The sequence below is a fragment of the Rhinoraja longicauda genome, chromosome 20 (genome assembly GCF_053455715.1).
Source record: "Rhinoraja longicauda isolate Sanriku21f chromosome 20, sRhiLon1.1, whole genome shotgun sequence".
Classification (NCBI taxonomy): domain Eukaryota; kingdom Metazoa; phylum Chordata; class Chondrichthyes; order Rajiformes; family Arhynchobatidae; genus Rhinoraja; species Rhinoraja longicauda.
The window spans coordinates 13,380,261-13,406,365 of NC_135972.1; the positions used below are offsets into that span (position 1 = coordinate 13,380,261).

A 26,105-nucleotide genomic window follows, 5' to 3' on the forward strand; every position below is an offset into this window, starting at 1 on the left:
GAAAAAACAATAAATTATTACAACATCTTTAGTTTACAAGGACAAAGATGATCACAAGGCTTCAATTAGATGCAATCAACCAACTACTTTAAGCCTGGAAATAATGGTGTTCCTTGACACGGAACAAAGTGGACTCAAAATGTTTAGTTTAGAGATACAACGCAGAAACATACCCACCAACGCTTGCACACCAATGCTATCCTATACACACTAGGGACAATTTACAATTAGACCAAGGCAATTAACCTACAAACTTGTACGTCTTTGGAGTGTGGGAGGAAACTGGAGATAACTCACACAGGTCACAGGGAGAACGTACAAACTCCATACAGATGGCAACTGTGGACAGGATAAAACCTAGGTCTCTGGCACTGTAAAGCAGCAACTCTACTGCTGCTTGCCCAAAGATTATCAAGATGTTTATGTACACTTCCAATAGCAAGCTTCAATTGTGCAATTTTATTACCTGTTAAAGAATCTTGAATCAGTGCATTTTGCTCCACTAGATGAGAAGACTGCAGAGAGATGGACTGAGGTGGTGTCTGAGTACTAGCAGTAATAAAACCTTGGTTGTAGACAGGAGAATATGAGCTTTCAGATTTCACTTCCTGCTGCTCAACACGTGGAGGCAGGGGTGCATTAACTTTGAACACCTGCAAGAGAACACATTAAGTTAATTACACTTCACCACAAATCATTTTCTTTAAAGCTGGACTTAAAACTCTGGACATTTTTAGCAGGATCTCCGATGCCTTTAATCCTCAGAATTTGCTTCCCACCCTAAAATTCAAAATGTGATGTGGAATATTTGGATTCAATTTGATTTCAGCTCATCTGTCAAGAACAATTCATGAGTTTCTATGCCCCATTGTTACCTTCCCCTCAGCCAACAATGAACCATTCTACATTTCCTTGATCATAGTCTGGCATGTTATTTTCACACCTTACCCCTCCATATCTCTAGTTTCCCTCCCCCCTGACTCTAGACACATTCGAAAACCACTGGAAATTTCTTCAAAGCCACGCTGATACAAAAGTGATGGAAGTCCACCTCTTTCCTCTAATCCTCCTTCAAAATTGTCCACACCATGACAGTTGGTATACAATTTGTTAATTGCTCAGATTCAATCTCAGAAAAAGAACATTGGAAATGAATTGGTTACTCATTTACAACATATTTAACATTCCCAATGCTAGCAATAAAGTCCAAATAAAATCACCGGCATGAAACAAAAAAAGCCACATCAATTAATTGCCAAGACACCAGCTCTATTCTGGACGATACATCTTTAGATAATACAAAGCTGGGTGGTAGTGTGAACTGAGGAAGATGCTATGAGGTTGCAGGGTGACTTGGACAGGTTGTGTGAGTGGGCGGATGCATGGCAGATGCAGTTTTACTGCGGATAAGTGTGAGGTTATCCACTTTGGTGGCAAGAATAGGAAGGCAGAGTATTATCTGAATGGTGTCAAGTTAGGAACAGGGGACGTACAACGAGATCTGGGTGTCCTAGTGCATCAGTCACTGAAAGGAAGCATGCAGGTACAGCAGGCAGTGAAGAAAGCCAATGGAATGTTGGCCTTCATAACAAGAGGAGTTGAGTATAGGAGCAAAGAGGTCCTTCTGCAGTTGTACAGGGCCCTAGTGAGACCGCACCTGAAGTACTGTGTAGTTTTGGTCTCCAAATTTGAGGAAGAATATTCTTGCTATTGAGGGCATGCAGCGTAGGTTTACTAGGTTAATTCCCGGAATGGCGGGACTGTCATATGTTGAAAGACTGGAGCGATTAGGCTTGTATACACTGGAATTTAGAAGGATGAGAGGAGATCTTATCGAAACGTATAAGATTATTAAGGGGTTAGACACGTTAGAGGCAGGAAACATGTTCCCAATGTTGGGGGAGTCCAGAACAAGGAGCCACAGTTTAAGAATAAGGGGTAGGCCATTTAGAACGGAGATGAGGAAAAACTTTTTCAGTCAGAGAGTTGTGAATCTGTGGAATTCTCTGCCTCAGAAGGCAGTGGAGGCCAATTCTCTGAATGCATTCAAGAGAGCTAGATAGAGCTCTTAAGGATAGCGGAGTCAGGGGGTATGGGGAGAAGGCAGGAAAGGGGTACTGATTGAGAATGATCAGCCATGATCACATTGATTGGCGGTGCTGGCTTGAAGGGCCGAATGGCCTCCTCCTGCACCTATTGTCTAAATCAAGGACCCAGAAAATGAAATGGAAGTCTTGTTTACAATAAGAATAGAATGGTTTGAAACACAGGGACCATCAAATACCTGTAGAAAGGATACCATTATTTTTGGTTACAGTGGTTGGGAGTTTACATTCATTAAAACAACTTACACTTGCAGCATGAAACATGCAATAAAGGCAAACAGCTACACTGGTAATACTGTAATACGCTCCAGGCTATAAAAGGCTTACAGTACAATTCTAATAATTAAAGTGGATTTCTCGTTAAAAAACACCTAATCCAGACCTAATGGAAAAGAATATTAGTTGCTCTTGAACATTGCTATTGTGTAAAAACTGCCCAAATAATAATGCCTAGAAAAATACATTAATCATCTCAAAGCATGCTCCCTCTACTGCCGAGGCTGCAGAAGTGCCTCCTGACCAAGCGAATGTCAAAGAGACAAAAAGTTGGAGTAACTCAGCAGGTCAGAATGCATCTTTGGAGAAAAGAATAGGTGACGTTTCAGGTCACGACCCTTCTTCAGACTATCAATCTGAAAAAGGATCTCAACCAGATATGTCACTTATTCCTTTTCTCCAAAGATGCTGTCTGACCCGCTGAGTTACTCTAGCTTTGTGTCTCTTTGGTTTAAACCAGCATCTGCAGCTCCTTCTTACACCAAGCAAATGTCAACCACTATTCATCTTTTTAAATTACATGGACATCTAATTCACATTCAAATCTTGCCCAATTTTTCATTAAAACAAAAGTATCGACTCAAACCCATGCTTTTATTTATCCTTGTTCCATTTTTGGATGTTCAACAAATTCCTTTAAAAGACAGTGCCAAATGTAATTAACAATCCTACATTCTACTCGGCATACTCTGAGAAATTGCACAATAACAAACTCAATCCTCAAACTCAAACGCAGGAGTCTGATAAAAAGCTTGGCAAATTTGGGCCTAATTTACCTTTTAAAACACTTGCAAAATGACTGCAACTTTCCTTTTAAACCAGCATATGTTATGGTACAAATTATCTTCCTGTACTGGCAAGCTAGTAGGGAGTCCCAATGCCAACTCAACCAAGTTTTTTTGCTTTATGTGGTGATCCTAAATCAATGCCCTTCTAATTCCTCCCTCTTGGAAATATGGAGATGCCAGCCACCATACACAAATGGCCTCGGGCAGCACAGTGGTAGAGTTGCTGCCTTACGGCGCCAGACTCAGGTTCAATTCTGACTATGGGTGTTGTCTGTACAGAGTTTGTATGTTCTCCCTGTGACCAGTTTCCTCCCACATTCCAAAGACGTGTAGGTTTGTAGGTTAATTGAGAGAGCTGGATAGAGCTCTTAAGGATAGCGGAGTCAGGGGGTATGGGGAGAAGGCAGGAACGGGGTACTGATTGAGAATGATCAGCCATGATCACATTGAATGGCGGTGCTGGCTCGAAGGGCCGAATGGCCTCCTGCACCTATTGTCTATAATTGGTTTTGGTAAAATTGGAAATTGTCCCTAATGTATAGGATCGTGCTAGGGTATGGGGGATTGCTGGTCGATGCAGACACAGTGGGCCGAAGGCCAGTTTCCATGTTGTATCTCCAAAGTCTAAAAGTAAAAATAAATAGATAGGCAACAAGAGGTAACCATGTCAAAGATTAAATCAGTCTCAAGTTACTTACAGTGTGCATAGACTGAAAAGGCGTGGTCTTTGTACTAATTGGAGAAGTGCTCACTGGAATCTGAAGCACCGGTCCTTGGGATGCTGGTGTTATTGCTGTGCTTGAGGCAGTCTGGTCATTGGTCAAAGAGGTCATCTGGTGGAATTGATAATACAAGGAATAATGAATCCAATAGGCAGCAGTAAATTAGTTTCCAATCCAGATAATCAAAGCAATTAACTGTCAACATGCAGGAAGTTAGGCCACACTGACCGACCTTAAACATACAACCAGCAAATTTAATGCCTGGCTGGGTTTTAAAGCAGATTGCAATAAGTCCGATATTTGCAATCAACAGATTGAAATAGAAAGTAGAAGTGGCAATATTTATTAATTGCACAATCAATACACAAAACATGATTAGATTTGTAGTCAAAATACTCCCTTTAATTCCACGCACTGCAATAAAAACAATGCTAGAACTCAGCCAGCAAAGCACCATCAATGGAAAAAGAAATTAATGTTTTTAGACAGCCACCTTTGCTCAACAGAACAATAATGAAAGGTCACTGACTGAAATATTGGTTTCCTTCCATGGATGTAGTTTGATTGCCAAATTCTTCCAGCAATTTTCTCTGTGCAAGTTAAGCATATTATCTCCTGTATAATATTATCCTTTTGTTATTTTGGTTCATTTCACATTCAAGTTATCTTATCCCATCCGGGCTGCAAAAAAAGTAATTGTGCACGGTTTTCCATTAATATCAACACAGATCATGATTAAAATAGATTTTTCCTATGATCATTTCAGAACTACACATTTAATGGACACTTTTGCAGTATGAACAATTAAGATGTTTCAGACAGCTTTAACTATACAGTTGTAGAAATGTAGTTTAACTAAATGCAACAACTTCCAAATTTCAGATGGAAAAAACAAAAGCCTCACCTGATCCGATTCTAGTGACAGGTGTGTTAAAGATTCAGCAATGGGTGTACTGGTTTGGTATGCTTGGGGTGGAGTAGTGAACACTTCACTTTCTGAATTCTGTGCACTTGAAACCTGGCAAAAAAAAAGTAGTTAATACATATTGACCACTTAAGACAACTTAAGTGTACCATGTTTAGTGACTTCAACTTCACCCTTGGGCTATGTACCTCCATGAAGTTTTCTCATCTTAAAACAGACAGTTGAGAACATGAAGTGACAAGTTATTTTTCCTTTCACAAGAGCCAACTTGTGTGGGCAGTTTTATAACCTCAGAAAACAAGTGTAAGTGAGGAGCTTCATTCCAGTTAACAAATACAAGGGACCAAAGGTAAAGACTGAAGCAGTGGTGCCAAGCTCTGTAGATGACTAGAGCAAGGAAAGAGGATACATATCAGAAAAAGCACGTGGCACTTTGGAATTTTTTGATTTAGGATGATTTAAACCCAAAGCCTCCTGATGTATCAGCCCTTGCATTCTATACAACACAGCAAGTAGGATCAATTGCTACACTATATTCAAGCAAAGGGAAACTAGCATTTTCAGAACTTTAGATCAGTTTGCTAATGACTGAATGCAAAAGATTACTAAGTTTGATAGTAATGTTGGGCAGAATCTATTTTATCAGATTAGAAATTGTCATGCAAGTGTATGGAATGAGCTATCAGAGGAAATAGTTGAGGCAGGTACAATATTTGGACACACATGGATAGAAGTGGTTTAGAGGAATAGGGTCCAAATGCAGGTAAATGGGTCTAGCTTGGGTAGGCAACTTGGTCAGCAACTTGGTCAGCCTGGACAAGATGGGCCGAAGTGCCCATTTCCATGCTGTATAACTATTCCCATCACCTTCACCAAACCCACCTTTTAAACATGCAATCAAGGGATATGGGGAAAAGCCAGAATGGGGTACTGATTTTGGATGATCAGCCATAATCATATTGAATGGTGGTGCTGGCTCAAAGGGCTGAATGGCCAACTCCTGCACCTATTTTCTACATTGTTATTTCCATCACCTGTGATCAAACATTTGTCATTTAATCTCCTCTGCTTACCATCCCACAGACATCGCTTCCTTTCTTGGAGTACTTAAATAGATGCTGTTCAAACCAAGCACTGAATATATTCCATGTTTAATTATCAATATTAGCTTACATGTGGAGATGTAGAATCAGACAATGAAAACTGGTCATCGGAACCACAACTACCTCCAGTATTGGCAAGGACACTCAATTCTTTTGCAGGCTGAAAAAGGAACAGATTCTTACTCCATGGTCTTTTGCACCCCTGGGGCTACAGTGACAGTCAGAAGCAAAGAAATTGGAGAAATAGCAAAAACCCAACATTTTTCACAAGCTAGGCAAAATCTCAGCTCAGATGTCCAGTGTACATTAACTACCAGTGGAATTATTTGTTGGTCTTTAAATTGCAAGTCAAATCTACATGTACATTTGCCATATGTGCAGCGTGATGTACAGCATGTTAAATGCCAACCCCTACACACGTGTCACTGTAGCCTCCAATTCCAGCAATTTTAGTTTAAGAATGGAACAAGTCTTACCTTGGATGGTGATGGAACAATTTCTGTCTCTTGTTTTAGTTCTTTTAGAGCTAAACCAAGAAAAAGTGTTAAAACTGACAGAACAGATAGTTTTAGAAATTCTATCGACATTGTTACTCATGAGGAAGTGTTTATAACAGCAGCAAGAGACCTTGTCCTGACAAACATCAGCCCTTCAACCACTGAATAGTAATTGGTTCATTGCCTCTTTTCCACTTATTGCTAAAAGCAAACTGGCCAACAGTTCAAGAGTATTCTTCAAACATTGGACAAAAGTTTCAATACTCAAGTACCATATTTCACCTCCATAATAATGCATTTGCAGACTGGCGAACTCATGCTGGACACGGCATATAGTATGACAACATTTGTGGACATAGCAATGACAAAATTGGTTCTCCACTCCCTTCAAGTGATAGTTGGGAACTTTTAAAATATACTGCACAAGATTCAATCAATACCCAACACCACAGGTTTTGGAAAATTTGGCCTCATCTGCATGTACCCAAGTTCATCAGATGAACCAGTATCATTGAGACAGACTAGTCTCTTGACCTTCAACAATCAATTTAAAATAGTACCAGAATCTAATATACAAACGTTTACTCAACTCAATTACTAATGATCAGGTGAGTCATTTAACCCAAGCACTTGATTAATTTTATACTCACAAATAATGCAATTCCAAAGGTTAAATACACAACTATACCAATGTTGCTTCACACCAGCAAAAGGAACCATAAATCAATCAATTTGGGTACCACCTTTTGAAAGCCCAGCTACAAGGATTTTTAAAAACAATTAGTGTTAAAATAAAAGTAGAAACAAGGAACTGCAGATGCTGGTTTACCAAGGAAGGACAAAATGCAGGGACGACTCAGTGTGTCAGGTAGCATCGCCAGAGTTCATGGATAGGTGACATTTTGGATCAGGACCCTTCTTTGTTCTGAAGGATCCTGACCCAAAACATCAGCTATCCATGTTAAAAATAACAAGATAGTTGAGAATTACAGGGTATTGAGGAGAGGGAATAGCAATGCATCAAGTAAAAATGGGGAGTTGTGTAGGAAAATAACTGCGGATGCTGGTACAAATCGAAGGTATCACAAAATGCTGGAGTAACTCAGAAGGTCAGGCAGCATCTCGGAGAGAGGGAATGGGTGACGTTTTGGGTCGAGACCCTTCATTCAGACTGACGAAGGGTCTCGACCCTAAACTGGCCTGCCGAGTTACTCCAGCATTTTATGACACCTTCAAGTAAAATTGGGGTAGTATGACAGGCAGGAAAAGCAAAGTCAAACAAACAACACATTCTAAGGAGGTTTCAAAAAGCAATCGGATACAAAAAGGTGCATTAAGGCAACAGGAGAATGTGAAGCATCAGACCAGTGCATGGAAAAAAGTCACTAAATGTTAAAGGGAATAGAGAGGTTGGTCATGCAGCTGTTTGAAACAAAACAAAGATACTGGTGAATTGGGAGAAAAAAATTCAAAGGAAAAAAATGAGATAAGCATAGAATTTATATAGGCCATTATGGATTTTCAACCCAAAGCTTGCCTTTTAAACATTTAAAGGACAATACTTCAAAATATCAGCTCTTTCTGCAAGAAAGCCAAAATATTACATTCTGGCTAACAAATATTCAAGAAATAATCATTGTTCAACAGCACAATAAATTTCTGTGGAAAATCAATAGATAATGGTCATACATATCTTCATTTCACTTTCCAATGTACCTTCTAACAGAAGTGCAAGAGTAAAATTTTTGCTCTAGTTTCCAACAAAATAGTTTTCCAAATATAATGGGGAAGAAAAATGCAATCAGGTCAAGATGGCAGTAAAAAAAATAGACCCCATAAGTGGTATTGCAATAGAATTACTACTGTAGTTGTCACATTCAATATACTGGTGCCGTTACTCCACTCCCGACATTAAATCTGCTGAATAGCTAGCACCAGAAAATGTCAACTCAAAACTACAGCAACTGTACGACTAACAAGATCAGTTTACTCGTGTATTAGTTTAGAATGGGCACCTGCTAGTTATCTACCAGTACATTTTAACATGCATTACATGTTATTGCATAACTATGCTGTACTAGAATCTTGGCAGGGAGAAGGTAAGGTGTCCTACCTGCAGTGTTGAGTGATAACGGGGCAGGTTTCTGTGTTCCAATAGCACTTTGTGAGGGGGCATCAGAATCCAACAATGAATCCTAGAGTTCAAAAATTGGATCAAATTTCAGTTCAGCAGAATAAAGTTGAGAACTTAATTGACTTGCATTTCTAACAACTCTAGTCCATGCACATACGACACCTTCTGGTGGTACAGATAGGTTTATAACACGTTTCGGTCACTTGGCTTTAAAAGTTAAGTCATGCAAAAACACTTCAAAGTACAACCAGTAATTCAAGCAAGTTGTTTAAATGGCCAGCTGCAAAGACTATTTTGATCTCATAGAACAGTGAACACATTGATAGATGGTTTAAAATAAAACAAGGAGTGCCCACGTGTAGCAAAGAATGCTCTATACTGCAGACAAGGAAATAAAGGTAGACCAAAATGACTTTAGACACTGAAAATACACAGCAAGGCTGTGTGTTCAAGCCTGGACACAGGAAGATTAAAGAGGCATGATTTGGCCAACTAGACTCCAATTAGTCTAGTCTCATCTTCCAGCAATACTGAATGTTTCTTTCTAGTTATATGCATTCATTACCATTGGATCCACTTTTCTTGTGCAAGTACATTACAGTTAAAAAGTGTCAATAATGTGCAAACAAAATGGGAAAGCAGAATCAATGCTAAAGATCAGCCAGGATTATTGAATGGCACTAAGTCCAATTGCCATTGGGCCTGCACCTGCTTCTGTGCACGTTTTAACATCCTGGATAATAAAGCCCAAAACTGCATTTTCAATCTGTAGGACTGCTGAAGATTTGTACATATAGCCCCAGACTTCTATTCTTGAATCTTAGAATTTTTAACTTGGACGAGCAAAGTTCTGAAATACCTCATCATAAAATCAGAGTGTTTGTCCCAAACTCTATCCACAGGGATATTCATGCCTTTCCTTCCATCCTGTGCAGTGTACACGTTTGCGAAGTGTACTGCTGCACCTAAGCTTTGGTTTCTTTAACCTGGCAACTACCACCTACAAAAGACCAGCAAGCACAAGAGGCACAGTTGGGAGAGTGCTGTCTCAGTGCCAGAGACTTGGTTTGATCCCAATCGTGGGTGCTGTCTGTGTGGAGTTTGCATGTTCTCTCTGTGACCATGTAGATTTTCTCCAGTTTCCTCCCACATCCCAAAGATGTGCAGGGTTTGTAGTGCCCCAAGTGTAGGAAGTGGATGAGGAATTGGGATAACAGAACTAGTGTGAACGGGTGATCAATTGTCAGCATGGGCCTGGTGGGCCGAAGGGCCAGTTTCCATGCTGTATATCCAAAAACAAACAGTCCCTCTAAAAAAAGAGTAAGCCTTTGATAATTGTCTGAAGGGTCTTAACCCAAAACGTCACCCATTCCTTCTCTCCAGAGATGCTGCCTGTCCTGCTGAGTCACTCCAGCTTTGCGTGCCTATCTTTGATAATTCAAGCTCATTGCTCATGCAATACCTGAACCCATGTTGCCCAATTGCATTCTTTGAAAAGAAAGGCAATCTAATTGGCGAGTGAAATTGCAGGTAATATTTGTAGCCAATTTCAAACATTCAAGATGAAGCCTATAATACAAGCTCTAGCCAACCCAAGACCGAAGGCCAAGAGATGTCAATTCAGTGGCCCAGACTCAGGTCCACTGCCTGGATCACTGGCAATAAATAGTCCACTGGCTGATGCAAAGAGAGGGATCCATGATGCAGCAGAGGGAATTGCAGGATTGAGGAAGGCATCGGGAACCAGTTCTCCCCATATTTCATTAGATCCTGGTGTTGCTAGCAGCCATAGGATCAGTAGCTGCTGGCCAACAATTCTATGAGATACCGGTACAAGGCTGCACCCATTGCTGGGTAATAGGTTCTGCAACACTGCCTGCAAAGTTGGAAGATTCCTCCTGAAGTCTACAGCAGTTAAGGAAAGCAAGTTTGCCAGAAAAAAAATCACAACTATGTGATACTACCACTGTTCTCGTAATTCCATAGATTTTATTTCTTCTCCCCCTTTCTTCCCCCCCCCCCCCCCATCATTTTATTGATCCTATGAATATCCATTCACTCAAAAAGGATACTTCAGATTGAAAATAATGTCAGATACTGACATAGACAATAGGTGCAGGAGGAGGCCATTCAGCCCTTCGAGCCAGCACCGCCATTCAATGTGATCATGGCTGATCATTCTCAATCGGTACCCCCGTTCCTGCCTTCTCCCCATACCCCCTGACTCCGCTATCCTTAAGAGCTCTATCCAGCTCTCTCTTGAATGCATTCAGAGAATTGGCCTCCACTGCCTTCTGAGGCAGAGAATTCCACAGATTCACAACTCTGACTGAAAAAGTTTTTCCTCATCTCAGTTCTAAATGGCCTACCCCTTATTCTTAAACTGTGGCCCCTTGTTCTGGACTCCCCCAACATTGGGAACATGTTTCCTGCCTCTTACGTGTCTAACCCCTTAATAATCTTATACGTTTCAATAAGATCTCCTCTCATCCTTCTAAATTCCAGTGAATACAAGCCTAGTCGCTACAGTCTTTCAACATTGAATCGAGAAAGGTCCCACCTACCTGAATGAAGTGACATGTGCCTTGCATTTGGGACATTAGGTCTTGAAGTTTCTGCCTCCTGAGTTTTGGGTCTTTTGGTAGGGTGGATGTCGAGCAGAACTCTGCAGCTACCTGCTGCACCACCTTTGACACCTGGGGAGTCAAATGGTCACTCAAGATCAGTTTTCTCACAAAATGTTTGCTGCGTAAATACACATGATCAGTATTCTGGAATAATTTGAATGCTGTACAAGTTACATTGGCACTCCAGCATTAGGAGATAAAGTAAATTATTGCAGCTAGTGTATTTTGATACTAAGAACTTAGTCTGAAGGCACAATTTATACACTGGCAGAGACCCATGTTGTACATTGCAAAAGCAGCAAGAGACATCCCTTCAATTTTGCACTTAATAGAACTCAAGAGTACAACCATGTCTTTGGCTCAATTACACAAGTATAAAAGGATGTTCGACCCCCTTATGCCCACTTCCCCATTCGATAAGATCATAGCTGATCTTTTACCTCACTTTCTTGCACTGTCTGTATCCCTAGTTTCCCCAGAGACACGTTGAGATATACCTGGCTCTATTTTGCCACCAACATCTGCTCGGTGATTTGGTTATTTCAAAAGGTTTAACCACATGAATTGTCTATCCTGTATGTATAGGATTTTAACGATCACTTGAGTATTACTAAACCCGACTCAAATCCAACACCACCACATTTCTGTGTAGAAAGGAACTGCTAATTTATACCTATCTTTTGGTGGAATGTCAAACAGTTCAGCTCTATTTGGGCCTTCTACCCACAACAGCATGTCTGCTGTAGAGGCTGGCATCTTGCAGCAGACACCTAATGACACCCCAAAGCACCTCCAGCATCTCCATCAGAATCAGGAGCATGATGGGATATTCTGCCTGCCTGAATAAGTCAGTACTTGAAGCACCACAGGAAGTTCAACACCATCCCAAACAAGGCAATCCATTTTGACCAGAACTCCATTTGCCATGTGAAACCTTCAGTCCCTCCACCAAAGCAGTGGCAGCAGTTTGTGCCAGCTAAATAATCAGCACTGTTATTTTTCTAGACAGCCTCCCAAACTTACATCTTTTATCACCAGCAAGGATTCACAGTACAATTATTATTATTTTATTTTTTTAAAACACATTTCTTTTTATTTATTTCTCTTTTTATTGCACATAACTCAACTTGGAAATTTCTCATCTTTCCTGTTGGGACAAAATCCCAAGCTACTTCTCCAGTAAGATTCAGGAGAGCCCCTGCACCTCAAGAATTGTCTCATGTCAAGGTAACTTGCAACCTTCTCAAGAGTATAAGAGGGATGTGCATTGCATGCTGATTTTATTGGCAACGCCCAGATCCCAAGAGGAAATAAAATAGAACTTCTACACCAGATATCCACACTATTGTGCCACCTTACACCATGTGGTCCAAAGCTAGAAATATTTGACCTACTTGTTTTGCTTCACATTCTGGTTTTGAACCACGATCTCGTTTCTGAACAGTGCAGGAAAAACTAATTAGTTGGACTTGCAGGAATTTTTTTGGCCACAAGAGCAATTAGTATCCTTACCTCTTTGGGTTCAGGCACAGTTTTCTTTGGTTCAATGATCTTCTTTGGGACTGAACCTGGATCGCACCTTGTCTCTTGAATATCAGAGTATTTGCTATCCCATTTCTTCGGCTGCTCCTCCCGCTTCCTGGTGATATACTCTGCATCCCACTTCTTCACAGGTTCTTTTTCTTGTTTTCTATTCATGTATTCCTCATCCCACATTTTAGGAGGAGTGTCTTCACGTTTCCTACTAATGTAGTCGCCATCCCATTTATTTGGGACTGCCTCTTTCTTCCTACCAACAAACTCTCCTTCCCAGTTCCTTGGCTTTTCGGGCTGCTGTTTGGCAGAGTAGTCCGTTTTGTTCATGTACTGCCTATTCAAAAACTAAGAGGGAATACGTTAGTCCTGTGCAGTTCACAAATGCTCAATTACATTCAAGAGGGTACAAATGTGCTCATGGTCCAATTTTGTTTATCAGCTCTGGACTTGATTAATCTAGAGCCATGAGATATCACCACTCAAGAGGGTTACTTTGAGTCAGACCACCCAGCTTAAGTAATGGTAAGGAGTTTCCAGATTTCAACATCGCATTATCAAGACTAGTTGTTCAATGCTCAAAGAAAGTTGGTGGACATTGTTATACATATTTTAGATTACTTTTTAAATGGTTTGAACTGCTTGCCATTCTCATACAATAGTACAGAAAATTCAGAGACACATTGACACCCCAATAGGTACATGCATTTTTTTTTTTTTTTAACAGATAACCTATTGTGCAAGATAAAAGGATGGGAAGAGACAAGAAGTCAGCCAGCATCATTGCACTTGGTATACAAATTCAAGTGACATTCTAGTCCTGCACTGAGGGAGCCTTGCATGGTGCAAAGTTTCAAGTGCCCACTTGTGGGTTAGAATCCAAGGCATTTGGGGCAAAACAGGCAAGTTTTCCAAATACCCCAAACAAAATGAGCCATTGTTTCATTCAGAATTTGGTATACAAAAATTGACTGCTATCTTTCACACAAGGGTGGGTGTACCCCAAATGAGAACTTTGGCATGGACAATGAAACAATGGCAAAAAGAAACTACAAATATAAAGGGCAGACAGCATCTGTGGAAAGAGAAAGTTGGTTTTCCAGGTCAAATGGCTATTGTCAGAACTACAAAGGAAAGTTAGATTTCAATTGTAGATGTGCATGCTAAAACAAAGGATTCAATCCATGATAGATCTCCAAAGCCAGCACGTCCTTCCTCAGATGTAGTTGCCAAAATGGCTCACATGGCTCCAAGCTGCACCTATCTTTTGGTGGAATGCGTAAGTCTTCAGTTCTGTATGGGCCTTCAACCCTCAACTCCCAGTACACAGTTCAAATCAGTCAAATTTCATCCATCAAGTTAATTTTTTTTAATAAGTTGCAAATACTGGGAAAGACTAAATTCATTAACTACACTGATGCTGACCTAGTTTTTCTAACTTTCAGATTTTGTTCCCACATTTCCACCCTTCTCACTTGCATGTGGTATAACAACTGCATCCCAGGGACAAGGGAGTTACAAATATTCATAACAAGCCCACAGACTTCCATAGCTACCTTGACCATTCTGGCTCCAAAACTACTACCAAAGAGGCCATTTTAGTCTCCCAGTTCCTCCATCTTTATCATTTTTTCTTGAAAAACTTCCTCCACTGCTGCCTCCAAAAATGACTGTCATCCCAGATGGTGACCTTACCAAACCAGATGGTGACCTTACCAAACCTTGCTTGACCTCTTCCCATTTCCTGCCATGTTCCCACTATCCCCTCCACTTGGGATAGACTTCCTTTGGTCATCACTGTTGACTCCACCAGCTTCTGTATAGTGTGCATCATCCTTCAGTAGCCATCAATTCCAATAATATTTCACCAGATTCTCCCCTTCCCCTCAGCAAAAGGAACCATTCCCTACTGCCTGGTGTTGCTCCCTGCCCACCAATCACTCCCCATCCTATTGCACTTTCCCCATGCAACAGCAGTCCTTACCACCATCCAGCTGAAGCCCCAATTTACCTTCATCTCTTCACACCTCGAGTAATGTATTCGGAGTTCACAGTATTCTCTCCAATGGAGAACTAATTAGATTAGCTGACCATTTTTCAGAATGCCTTCATTCACCCAGCAGGTTCATCCCCAAACTTCCTTTTGGCTGCCATTTTAATTCTCCATCCCATTTCCACTCACTTCTGTGGCTTCCTGCGCTGTTATAATGATGGCTAATGCAGTCCTGAGCACATTACAGATTTCTAGACTACATGCCAATTCTACAACTTCTGGCAACTCACTTTCTCAGCATCAGAACAGACTATTTTTGCTGCACATTAAACACATGACGTTAGCCTGGTCTTTTGTCATTTGCACACCAATGTCTTGTTTGCCATGCATTTCTTTGTTACCCTCCACCATCTAGAGGCCCTTTTACCCAATTGATCCCTTAAGCCACTTAACAACCACAAACAAAACACAGGTAGAATATAGTCAATTAATTCAATAATCACAATGCTAGGTAGCCAAAATATTGCAAAAAATGCAAAGATTGTCCATAGAAGTACACATTTGCTGAGGTTTGTGTTGTGTGGTGTTCAAGAGCTTAGTTTTTGTAGTATGATGGGTATTTATTTTCAAGTGAATATGGTGCATTTTGTATTTACTGGCCTATTAAAATGCTGCAAGTATGAATTTCATTGTTCTGTTGTCTGTACTCATGACAATTAAACACTATACTTCTCCACTGCCACCAACTTTCTCTGCAATTAATGTTCCTCTTTGCCCCATACAGATAAAGAACCTTTGACCTGAAAAGTTAACTCAATCTGTAAAGCTGCCTAACCCGAGTATTTTCAAAATTTGGACATTTAAAACAAGTGCCTGCGGTTTTGATTTTCATTTGGAGTGCCCTCCAAATGGGGGGGACAGGGGGGGACTATGTATAAACACTGCTGTAATTTCTACATTATGAAACCAAAATGTATAAAAATGGCCCTTATTAAAATTTGACAATGTGCACTTTAACCACATGCGATTTTTTTTCCTATTACAAATCTCAAATTGTGGAGTGCAGAGGCAAATAAATAAATGATGGGTCTTTGTCCTAAACATTATGGAGGGCACTGCATACCCATTTTGCTGTCTCCTAAAAAACAGAAAAGTGCTAAATGTGCACCTTAAATTGAGCAGCCAAGGCATTCAGGAAAACAATGCAGAAAGATGTTACAATTTACAATAAAAGCTTGAATAAATGTGAAATCCAATATGGGAAGAGTTAAAATAACAAATGCTTTTTTAACAAAACCAATGCAATACAAAACCAACCTTTTTAACCAAAGGTCATCTTACCTCTCTTGGCTGCATGTCACTCGAACACAAAAAGTGCAAGTCAGATTCTGCAATGGAGAGAAAGGTAATGAACCATGATTATAGATCCAATAATTGAATTAAGTAATTAAGCCACACTTACTTAGCAGCTTCAATTATGGCAGTCATCAAGAAAATGCCAAGCACAATTTTTACTCACTTTCCATGTGAAAAATGTGCTGTGACAAAGTGGTCTGAAACATGACTGCAATCTTGAGGTAATTCATGATGCACTGGTTTGCAAGAATAGGAATCACTGGTTTGGGCATTTACCACTATAAGCAACCGGTAAACTCTTTACTTGTATACAAGTAATTTAGTCAGTAATATGCAGCAATCCAAGGGCTTGCACTTAAAAGCACGATTCAATCTTTCTATTCTTCTCCATCCAAAATGGAAAATAAATTTGCCATTTTTAAACTATGCCACATTTGTGTTAAAATTCAACTGCATCATTTTTTAAAAGAGAAAGTCAAAACAGCTGTAAAAGGTTAAAATTAGAGCTGCTGTTTTAACTAGTTTAAATTAAATGGCAAACATGTTGTCAAAGCGCGATGCAAATTATGAAAGATGCAAAGGATAATACTCAATGTTGAGACAAAACTCAAAAGCCTAAATCTTTAGTTTGTCATCAATAATAAATCTGCAATGAAACACTGAATCACCAAACCAGTGATTCCTATGCCTACACATCTTCATCCCGTGTCTACATTGCTATTTGCACTGCATTAGTTCATAGGATGTCCAGTTAATTCACTTGTAATAGTCATGTTTAATTTGGCTGCAACTCAAGCATGCAGAGAATTTTTGCATGCGACTTTGATTTCATTTCCTGTAACCATAACTGATAGGAGCAGAATTAGGCCAATTCACATCAAAACTCCGATTTACTGATTATACAATCGAGCCATCCACAGTATCTGTACACTATAGATGGCTCTATCGAATTCATGTATAGTCTTTTCTCTGACTGGTTAACATTAAAACTTCTCATTCTACTGTACCTCTGTACACGTGACAATAAATAAACTTACCTAAACATATGGGGCCAAACACAACACGATAAAGCTGAAACCTTGAGGTGGTCCACTTACATCAAAATTATGTCAGTACAAGTCAAATGGCAAAGATCAAACAAGCACAGCAATGACAGAATAAAGCTCCATTTGGAGATTATATTCTACTTCCACATGAGTACAAATAAAACTCTCCAGATCTTTAGAGCAAAACCAAGTGACTTTAATATTTGTGGTTCCTTTGAAAGCTAGGAGATGCATGACCAGGCATCTCACCTTCTGGTAATAGGGGGCATTCTGGTTTTAAATTTGTTGTTGCATTATAGAACCAAAATGGTTGTCTTGCAAAAGTGTTGCACTTATCATTCAAGTGTTCATTTCTTATCCTAAAGTGCACCTTCACCTATGCAAAGTAGTGGGGAGGGGAGAAAGTGGAACTGAACCCAGCATGGGTGAAGTCGCACATTTGGATAATAATTGAACAGTTGAATGATAAATGTTCAGTCAAGATACAACTGTGTTATTACATTCAATGTCCTCAAGGTGTCTAGACTATGTTATTCTATCCTCCTCTCCCCCCCCCCCCCCTTCCTCTTCTGTCACCACTAGCAATGCTTCTGCAAGACATCAACCCACCATTTGGGTTCTATAATGCAACAACCAATTTAAAATAATAATGCCCCCCATTACCAGAAGGCAAGATGGCTGGTCATGCATCTCCTAGCCTGAGAAGGAACCATTAATATTCAATACCTCCAAATGAATTGTCTAGGACTATCCCGGAAAATCCCATGGTACATCACCCTGGAGTGTCAATATATGCCTGCAAATTGAAAATGTACCTGCACAAACAGAAAGTAAACACCAGATTAAACCAAGATTTCTCCTCAGGAGGCCATCCTGGAGTTTAATCCACTAGGAAAGAAAACCAAAATTGATTGTAACTGTAGTGTTGGCATGTTTATAATTTAGCAAATTAATGGAGAGATTTGGTAAGAGGTAGGCACTTACTTTGAGCCTTACTCAGCCACATAATTCCACAATTTAATTTTCCCATAGCTAGTCCTCAAATGCTATATTTAGTGCAAGAATAGAAGGTCAATTGTTGGTAAATTTCATTTTCTCCAGGTAGTCTGAAACTTTTTAAATTGTCCTGCTATGCTAATTTAACACTCTCCATATAAATTTCAACTATTTGACAGTACACTAATGGATGGTTAAACATACCAGTCATAACCTCAAACTCAGCCAGGGGGGAAGCTTTTTTTGGCAAGATGTCACCTACCGGATTCTTTTGAGGACGGCATCTGAGGTTTGGAGGTTATTTGCACCTCTTGGATTTTATCAGCTTCCTGCAACCCATTGTGAGGTACTGGAATATTGTCAAAGTAGGAACACTTCAGAAGTTTGCTTATTGTCTCCTTCAAATGTTTATCTAGAAAAGAAACAGTTTCACCAAGATGGGCCAAAATTCAAACAATTAGAATTGCTCAAGAGCCTTTTGCAAAACCAAAATAAATCCTAGATTTAGTTCTTAAAATCTATTAAAGTCATCCAAATTTATTTTGGAGGCCATCAACTTACAGGTGCTTCCAACCACTATCTTGTCCACTCCTTCCAATAGGTCCCACATCTGATTTGACACCAATTCCATTTGATCTTCAACACTAAAGAGAGACAAAGAACACCAGGACTCTGTATTAGTATACATTTCTGTCCCATTGGCAGTTGGGAAACTTGTACTGGACGAGATAGACCAGAATTATCATGCATTCAGGCAAAACAAAAGTAGTGCACATTCAGTGACTGTCAAATCAAAACCAAACCAATTTACATTAATCGCTTCATTTAGAAGCCTTTAGAAATTCTCTCAGGAGAACACAAAAGATGCAACCAAGGACTGGCAGGAGATTCCCAATTTTAATACAAGGTTGCTTGGAGGAGAAGGACTAACAAGGGCAAGTTATGTATGGCTGTCCTGTTGTCCCAAAGTCCTGACTGCAACAAAATAAACTTCATCTCCTAGAAGGGTGGTATTTAGATGATGGCCAATGTGCCCCAACTCCACACAAGCAAAAGGATGCAGGATGGAGTAACAAAGATGTCATCAATCTCTGGATTGAGAAAGTGAATTGGTAGAGTTCAGAATTTCACTTAACTATGTTAAAAATGTAGATATCACCATCCTTCTGGTCCCGTCTCTCTCCCCCCCCCCCCCCCCCAACAACCACTTGGAATGGCACAGTGGTAGAGTTGCTGCCTTACAGTGCCTGTGTCCCAGACTCAATCCTAACTATATGTGTTGTCTGTATGGAGTTTGAACATTCTTCCAGTGACTGCATGGGTTTCTTCCCATATTCCAAAGACGTGCAGGTTTGTAGACTAATTGACTTCTGTAAATTATCTCAAGTGTGTAGGTTAGAACAAGTGTACAGGCGATCGCTGGTCAGTGCAGACTCTGGGCCATGGGGCCCATTTCCACCCTGCATCTCTAAACTGCAAGAATAGTTTCAGTTCGCAAATCACCTCCAATAATTAAGAATGCATAATTGGTTGTAATCACCTGGATTTAATCCACAAAGCACCACACCAAAGTTACTCAATGTTTTAAGCCTAAAACTGCCCACAATTGGGATTTTATACAACCATGGTATTCTGCCCAACCACAGAGCACAGTAATTTATAATTTAAATGCAAGTAGAATTTTATTGATTTTCACTACTTAGCATTGTCAATTGGTAAATGGGATTCCCCACCATGTCAGTGCTCAGTTGACCTTCAACATTACAAGGCAGCCTCTAGTCAAAGTTTAAGCTCACCTAGAAACTGTTCAAATGTACACCACTACCTCAAAACTGAATACAGATGAAGGAACTCACGAATACCATTAGATCATTAAAGGTCAAACTTTAGAATGGTTTACTTAAGAGCATTCCTGAAGAACTTAAGGACTGCAGTGGTTCAAGGGGAAGCACCTGCATTTTTTTTGTGGCAAAAACCAGGCTACTAGTTATTGTAATCAAGAACGAATCAAATCACCAAAAATAGAAACTGAATACTACTACTTACGATGCATTATCATTCTTTTCAGGGCAGACAAGTTTACAGAAATCCTTCAGGTACCCAATTTCCTTTCGAGAAATAATAAATGCACCATTAAGGCCTTCTCTGAAGTCATTTTGAACATGTTCCTGGTTGAAGTTGTCCAGTACATATTTAATATGCAATGTGGTATACAGATGCTTCTTCTCCATTTCAATCCTCAAAATTTGTTCACGTCGCAGAGTTTTCCGTTGTGCTTTTAGCAGCTGTTTCAAAAGATAAACTCTATAAATGGCAGGTCGAGAATTCAAGCTTAGCCAAAGCCTGGTGGTGCTCACCTTTAGGTGGAAGAGTCTAGGACCAGAGGCCATAGCCTCAGAATTAAAGGAAGGAGACAAGGATGAATTTCTTTAGTCAGAGATGGGATTTAATACCACAGAAAGCTGTGGAGGTCATGTCAATGGATATTTTTAGGCAGAGATTGACAGATTCTTGATTAGTAAGAGTGTCAGGGGTTATGGGGAGAAAGCAGAAGAATGGTGTTCAATGGGAAAGACAGATCAGCCATGGTTGAATGGCAGAGTAGAGTTGAAGGACCAAATGGCTTCATTCTGCTCCTAGAACTAATCACAATCAGGCCAGTCAAGAATGGAGATTTACACCAGGGCCAAATATATCCAAACCCATTCAATCCCAAATTGAATTAGTGCAAGTGTCATTTTACGGAGGCAAATCCAGTGATCGATTGAGGAAAGAAAAATAACATTAAATAGCCAAAATAGAATTTTTGTATTTATTGGACACACAGAAAACAGGACTCAATTTGATATCCGAGAAGTGAACAGGATGGCCAACAACTTTCAATCAGAAGCAAGTGCTGCCTGGTCAAAGCAATGCAATTGACAGCCACTGTGGACCATAAGGAACCTTCAACAGTTAGAAGGGAAAGTAATGAAAATTGAGAACCATTCTTTAAAAAGTGCACATGTGGAAGAAAGATTGTCAATTGTTTTAAACTAAATGAATGCAAATGCTGGTTCTAAAACTGCACTGCCAGCATTCAGACAGCACAATTGTCCAAGTCATGGCTGCATTTGTATTTAAAATGAAAGGTTGCACAATAGTCCAGACTGCCAGATAATTTATTGTCATTGAAACCAATGAGGATTTGACTAGACCACTATACTCAAGGAATTAGCAGCAATACTAGTTCAGCAAAATAATGTTTCATCTGCTTCTCACGAATGCCAAAATTTTAGCTTCCAATAGCAAGGAGCCACTTTAAGAGGCATATTTCAACCCAACATTTCAGTAACTTTGTGCTATAATCACTTGAAGTATTATCAAACCAGGAGATCTTACCTCTTGGTTGAGTGCAGAAAATGTTTTTTGTAGCTCCTTGGCAAATTCTAGATTGTGTATTACTTCTTCATATTTCTCTACAGCTTCCTACGAAACACAACATTTGTGCATCACTGTCTTGGTGTCAAGATGTTTAAATCCAAGACTGCCTTTCTTAATTATTGATTGCAATTTTTTTATTTTTCCCTACCCAATACATTCAATAATCAGATTATTGACCAGGTGGTTATCAAAAAACATTCACATCCACATTTGCAATCACGATTCTAATCCTTAAAATAACATTTACTGGCAGAATAGAAAATGCCAATTTAATGAAGCCAGTGGAAGTAAATTCTTTAGCTTCTCCAGAACCCTCATCTTTGTTTTGCAGTAATGCTTACAAAATTCTCAGAAACAAACTAAGAACAATATCTAAACAAGACTGAGACAGCATCACATGTACAAACAATATAAAAACAAGGAACTGCAGACACTAAAGTAACTCAGCAGGTCAGACAGCAACTCTGGCAAAAGAGTATAGGTGACATTTTGGGTCGGAGAAGGTTCCCGACTCAAAACATCACTTATCCACTTTCTCCAGAGATGCTGCCTGACCTGCTGAGTTACTCCAGCATTGTATCTTTTATTCTTGCAATTTTGTTATTATCTTTAGCCCATTCCAGAAGCCGCACCATATAATAAAGTGTTGCAGCACATCATTAGTGCAACACAATTTATCTGCTAGTTCTCCACCTGCTTTCCCATTTATCACCCCTTCCTGCATCATACAATTCCAGGTTGAAGAACATGGAAGATTGGACACTCACAACACAAGATTAAATTTATACTTGCGTTTCCATCCATTAAATATTTTAAGTCTGAAGAAGGGTCCCGTCTTAAAACGTCACCCATCCTTTTATATCTTTGGTATAAACCAGCATCCGCATTTCTTCACTAAGTATTTTTGGTCACTGATTATAGAGTTCAGTGCAACCAGATGGTTTGAAATTAGCAGAATGCACAAGATTAGGGTTAGTTTTCAAAAGCAACAATTCCATAGACAGTATATCATTTGACTCTAGCTTTAAAGAATCATTTATACACTGCAAGAAAATACCCTTTGACAAATCATGCATTCAGATTGGCATGCCAACATGTGAAGGTCATTGATCAGTTTTATTTTACATAACTTCTGCTAGAAAGAACAAACAACTGGACCACATAGAGGGGCTGCTACAAGAACAAAGCATAAATGTTGCTGTTTTGTTTCTTTAATGAAATGCCAATGATTTGATTGCCAAAAATGCAAAGGCACCCAAACAAGCAGGTTTATAACAGCAAAAGAAAATCCTCAAGCCCTCTATAAATTTTATAAAAAGCAAATGCAGAATCATGCAAGGTGGATAAAATGTGGTCTAATTGGTGAGCCAAGGGCCCCATTTAAAAAGGGAAAGCTGAAAGATTAAAGTTACAGAGAGGAAGTCTAGCAAGGTCTCTGTGTGCAATGGATAGAGAAGTTGTAACAAACAGAAGAGCAAGGTATTCACTGGACTCCTTTACCTCCAGTCTCACATCTCTCTTCAATAACCCCAATCTACTCTATCCCACTGTAGCACTGTCTGGAAACATAGGCTCTGCACTTGTGCTCATGACAACTAGCTTGCAGCTCATCTCATATCCAGGTGTTCAATGATAATGAATTTCCCCATGTTACCATTTCTTTCCTTCAGCCAGGAGACCAAATCAGATTGTTAACAGTCTTGGAGCCCGTTTTTAAAGCTTCCAACAAATACGTTTGTCCCACTACCTACCTGCATCACAGAAACATCACCACTCCTCCTTCAGCTATACATCAAATTACAAGGGCTTTCTCCATTTCTAGTTTCTGTTTTCCAACACTTATTCAGTAGGTTACTCAAAGTTCAGCATTTCATATCCCAATCTCTCTTCCTCCCCTCCCCCTCCCCCCCCTCCCTCCCCCCCCCCCCCCCCCCCCCCCCCCTCCCCCCCTCCCCTCCCCCCCCCCCCCCCCCCCCCCCCCCCCCCCCCCCCGTTAGAGTTATAGAGTGACACAGCATGGAAAAAGGCCCTGTGGCCCAACTTGTCCACACCAGCCAACATGTCCCAGCTGCACTAATCCTATCTGCCAGCATTTGGCCCATATCCCTCCAAACCTGCCCTATCCATGTACCTGTCTAACCATTTTTTTTTAAGTACATTACAACAGCATGCCAACTTGAATTCTTATATTGTGGGTTTTCAAAATGCTTTTATTGCATTTAATGCATTTGATTAAGCTTTGAATAAAATTCCTTGGGACTTCACTATATATTTTTTTTAATTAAAAAGCTAATTAAACAGTTATTGGAATGGGAAACAGAATCTTCAATAAGTTTCTGGCAGGTGGAAAGGAGAAATCCACACAGTCATAGAATAATCGTTGCCACTTGACTAATTTTACATGTGGGTCTTAGCATCCTGCACCATTTCGCAGCAAATTCACAGCTAGTGATGGCACTTGCACTTTCCATTTAAGTGATCAAAATTTTTATTATCATCAATTAATTATTAATTCAGGACTTTGGGAATGAGCAGGGAGAGCAGCCTGGCGTCTCCACCACCTTTGAAGCAGTGGGCCAAACAGCTGGAATTGTTACAACTTGTTATCAAGTGACCTTCAAATGCTTACTTCACATTAATGGCTCAGGCTGACAAAACATCCAAAGCAAGCCTGAAGAAAAATAAAATTAAAGTACATGGAGTAGATGATGCAAACTGGACTAGAAAAAGTCGAGAGAATTAGTAGTAACAGATTGGCCTCTTCAGGCTTACAATTAGAAAACATTATGGAAACTAACAGCACAAATCACAAAGAATGAAGCAATGCCAAACTACTCACCAACTGGTCTTGATTAAGTTCTCCCTGTTTTAAGCGTTCTTTGTAGTCATCTAGTTTTGCCTTAAAAAATTGACCCAATGATCACACATAGTAATAGAATCCAAAGGAGTCAGATATTCAATAAACTGTGTATATATATATAACATAATATTGCTATGCCCCCTGCACTTTAATATTTCCATGGATGCATTGGCTAAAACAGCACGTTTTGCTTTAACTTTGTGTTTGTGGTTAGGATTTACTTTAAAGTATATCTTCAACAGGAAAGATCAAGTCTATTCCTGTGTGACAGGTAACGGGACAAAGGCCTAATTGCAAGTATCATTTACAATATTAATCAGCTTGGAAGAATAAATTTAATTATTGTGATAGTTTAAAAGTGACAATCTCCCCACTCCCCTCAACGATGCCTCGTTAATTCCTGCCAACCCCACCCTACACCCAAATACTATCGCGTTTTATATCTTTTAAACAATTCGGCAGTAAGAGGATGACAAAACATGGGGGCGGGGAGGTACAGAGAAACATGTATACAAATTACGTCCAAAAATCAAATCAAAACCACTCAATGGCAATTGTTGACGTTCTCTCTACAAAACCCAAATTAATTTTACACTTAGATAACTAGTAATTAACGTTTTAAAGTCTAGGGCCAGCGTTCCAACGGCTTGTCGCTATTTTCAACCTCCTCGGGTATTTCACGTTTATTGTTGGGAAGGGGGATAACGGATAGTTATCCGTTTATGCGCAAGATTGGGCTTTGCCCAGTGGACAGCGGATAAATTGAAGGCAAAAACAGACATTTAAAATTTGGATAGAAATATAATAGGTTTCAAACTTGCACAGAATTTATAGGGGGATTTTTGCAAAGCCATTGACACAGGTGGAGGGGAGGGGGGAGGGGGGGGGGGGGGGGGGGGGGGGGGGGGACATTTACAAAATGTACAAGTTCAGAAGTTTAATCTTTGCACCGATGGCGTCCTGGCTGTCTGTGTGAATGAATGCGTTGCAGCTGGAATGCAGAATCTGACACTGCAGAATTATAGGCAGATGGCATCAGATACAGAGCTACATACAAAGGGACGCATATTGGCTACTGGACATTCATTACCTTCCTCTTCTCTATGTTTCTGATTTTATGCTTGAGGCAGATCATGCCATTTTCCAAGTACGTCTCGTAAGCCTGATATTGGCTACTCGCCGCCGCCAAAGCTTGAATAAACGGACCTTGGGGGGACCCGGCGGCAGTGCCTCCTCCTCCTCCTCCACCTCCTCCAACGCTGCCGCCGCTGGAAGGGGACCTCTTCTCGGCCTTCATCTTCATCGCTACTGCTCCTTCCTTGCACCGGGGACAATGCGGACAAAATAGCTACACACACACACAGGGAAAAACGAAGCGGCAACACCGCGGTAGACGGAGGGCGTGTAGATGATGGTGATGCTGATGTTGTTGCAGCTGTCGTCCCAGGCACTGCGACGCCCCCTCCGCTCGCAGCCGCTTTTATCTTCACCCAACACCATCAATTTCGCCGACACCACGTCCCACTGCGTGCCCCGGCGTCCCAATCAAACCAATACGACCACGCAAACTCACACTTGGCTGTTAGACGTCCCTTTTTTTCCTTCTCTCTCCTTTCGCGCAATATACACTAAATACTAGTTTGCCAGTTGTCTTTTTTGTTGTTGTTGCAAATAACGTTAATCTTTTCCATTATAATTAAAATGCACATACACAAGTAAAA

At 40.2% G+C, this 26,105-nt stretch overlaps 1 protein-coding gene across 5 annotated transcripts in view; it reads right to left on the bottom strand.

Annotated features, from left to right (window-relative positions):
* The window catches only part of caprin2 (caprin family member 2), a 49,879-nt gene extending 24,010 nt beyond the window's left edge, over positions 1 to 25,869 (bottom strand). For 3 of the 5 annotated variants that reach the window (XM_078416976.1, XM_078416973.1, XM_078416972.1), the window contains exons 1-15: positions 25,475 to 25,869; positions 24,364 to 24,423; positions 21,483 to 21,569; positions 20,148 to 20,386; positions 18,663 to 18,745; positions 18,364 to 18,513; positions 16,045 to 16,091; positions 12,690 to 13,058; positions 11,115 to 11,246; positions 8,530 to 8,611; positions 6,396 to 6,445; positions 5,990 to 6,079; positions 4,796 to 4,909; positions 3,868 to 4,002; positions 467 to 653 (exon numbers count right to left, since the gene is read on the bottom strand). In XM_078416976.1, coding sequence (XP_078273102.1) covers positions 467 to 653; positions 3,868 to 4,002; positions 4,796 to 4,909; positions 5,990 to 6,079; positions 6,396 to 6,445; positions 8,530 to 8,611; positions 11,115 to 11,246; positions 12,690 to 13,058; positions 16,045 to 16,091; positions 18,364 to 18,513; positions 18,663 to 18,745; positions 20,148 to 20,386; positions 21,483 to 21,569; positions 24,364 to 24,423; positions 25,475 to 25,687 — 2,038 coding nt within the window. In that variant the 5' untranslated portion in view covers positions 25,688 to 25,869. Of the gene's footprint in view, positions 1 to 466; positions 654 to 3,867; positions 4,003 to 4,795; positions 4,910 to 5,989; positions 6,080 to 6,395; positions 6,446 to 8,529; positions 8,612 to 11,114; positions 11,247 to 12,689; positions 13,059 to 16,044; positions 16,092 to 18,363; positions 18,514 to 18,662; positions 18,746 to 20,147; positions 20,387 to 21,482; positions 21,570 to 22,316; positions 22,432 to 24,363; positions 24,424 to 25,474 lie in introns of those variants that run through there. The other 2 variants (XM_078416974.1, XM_078416975.1) reach the window with 2 other exon arrangements.
* Positions 25,870 to 26,105: the final 236 nt, after the last annotated feature.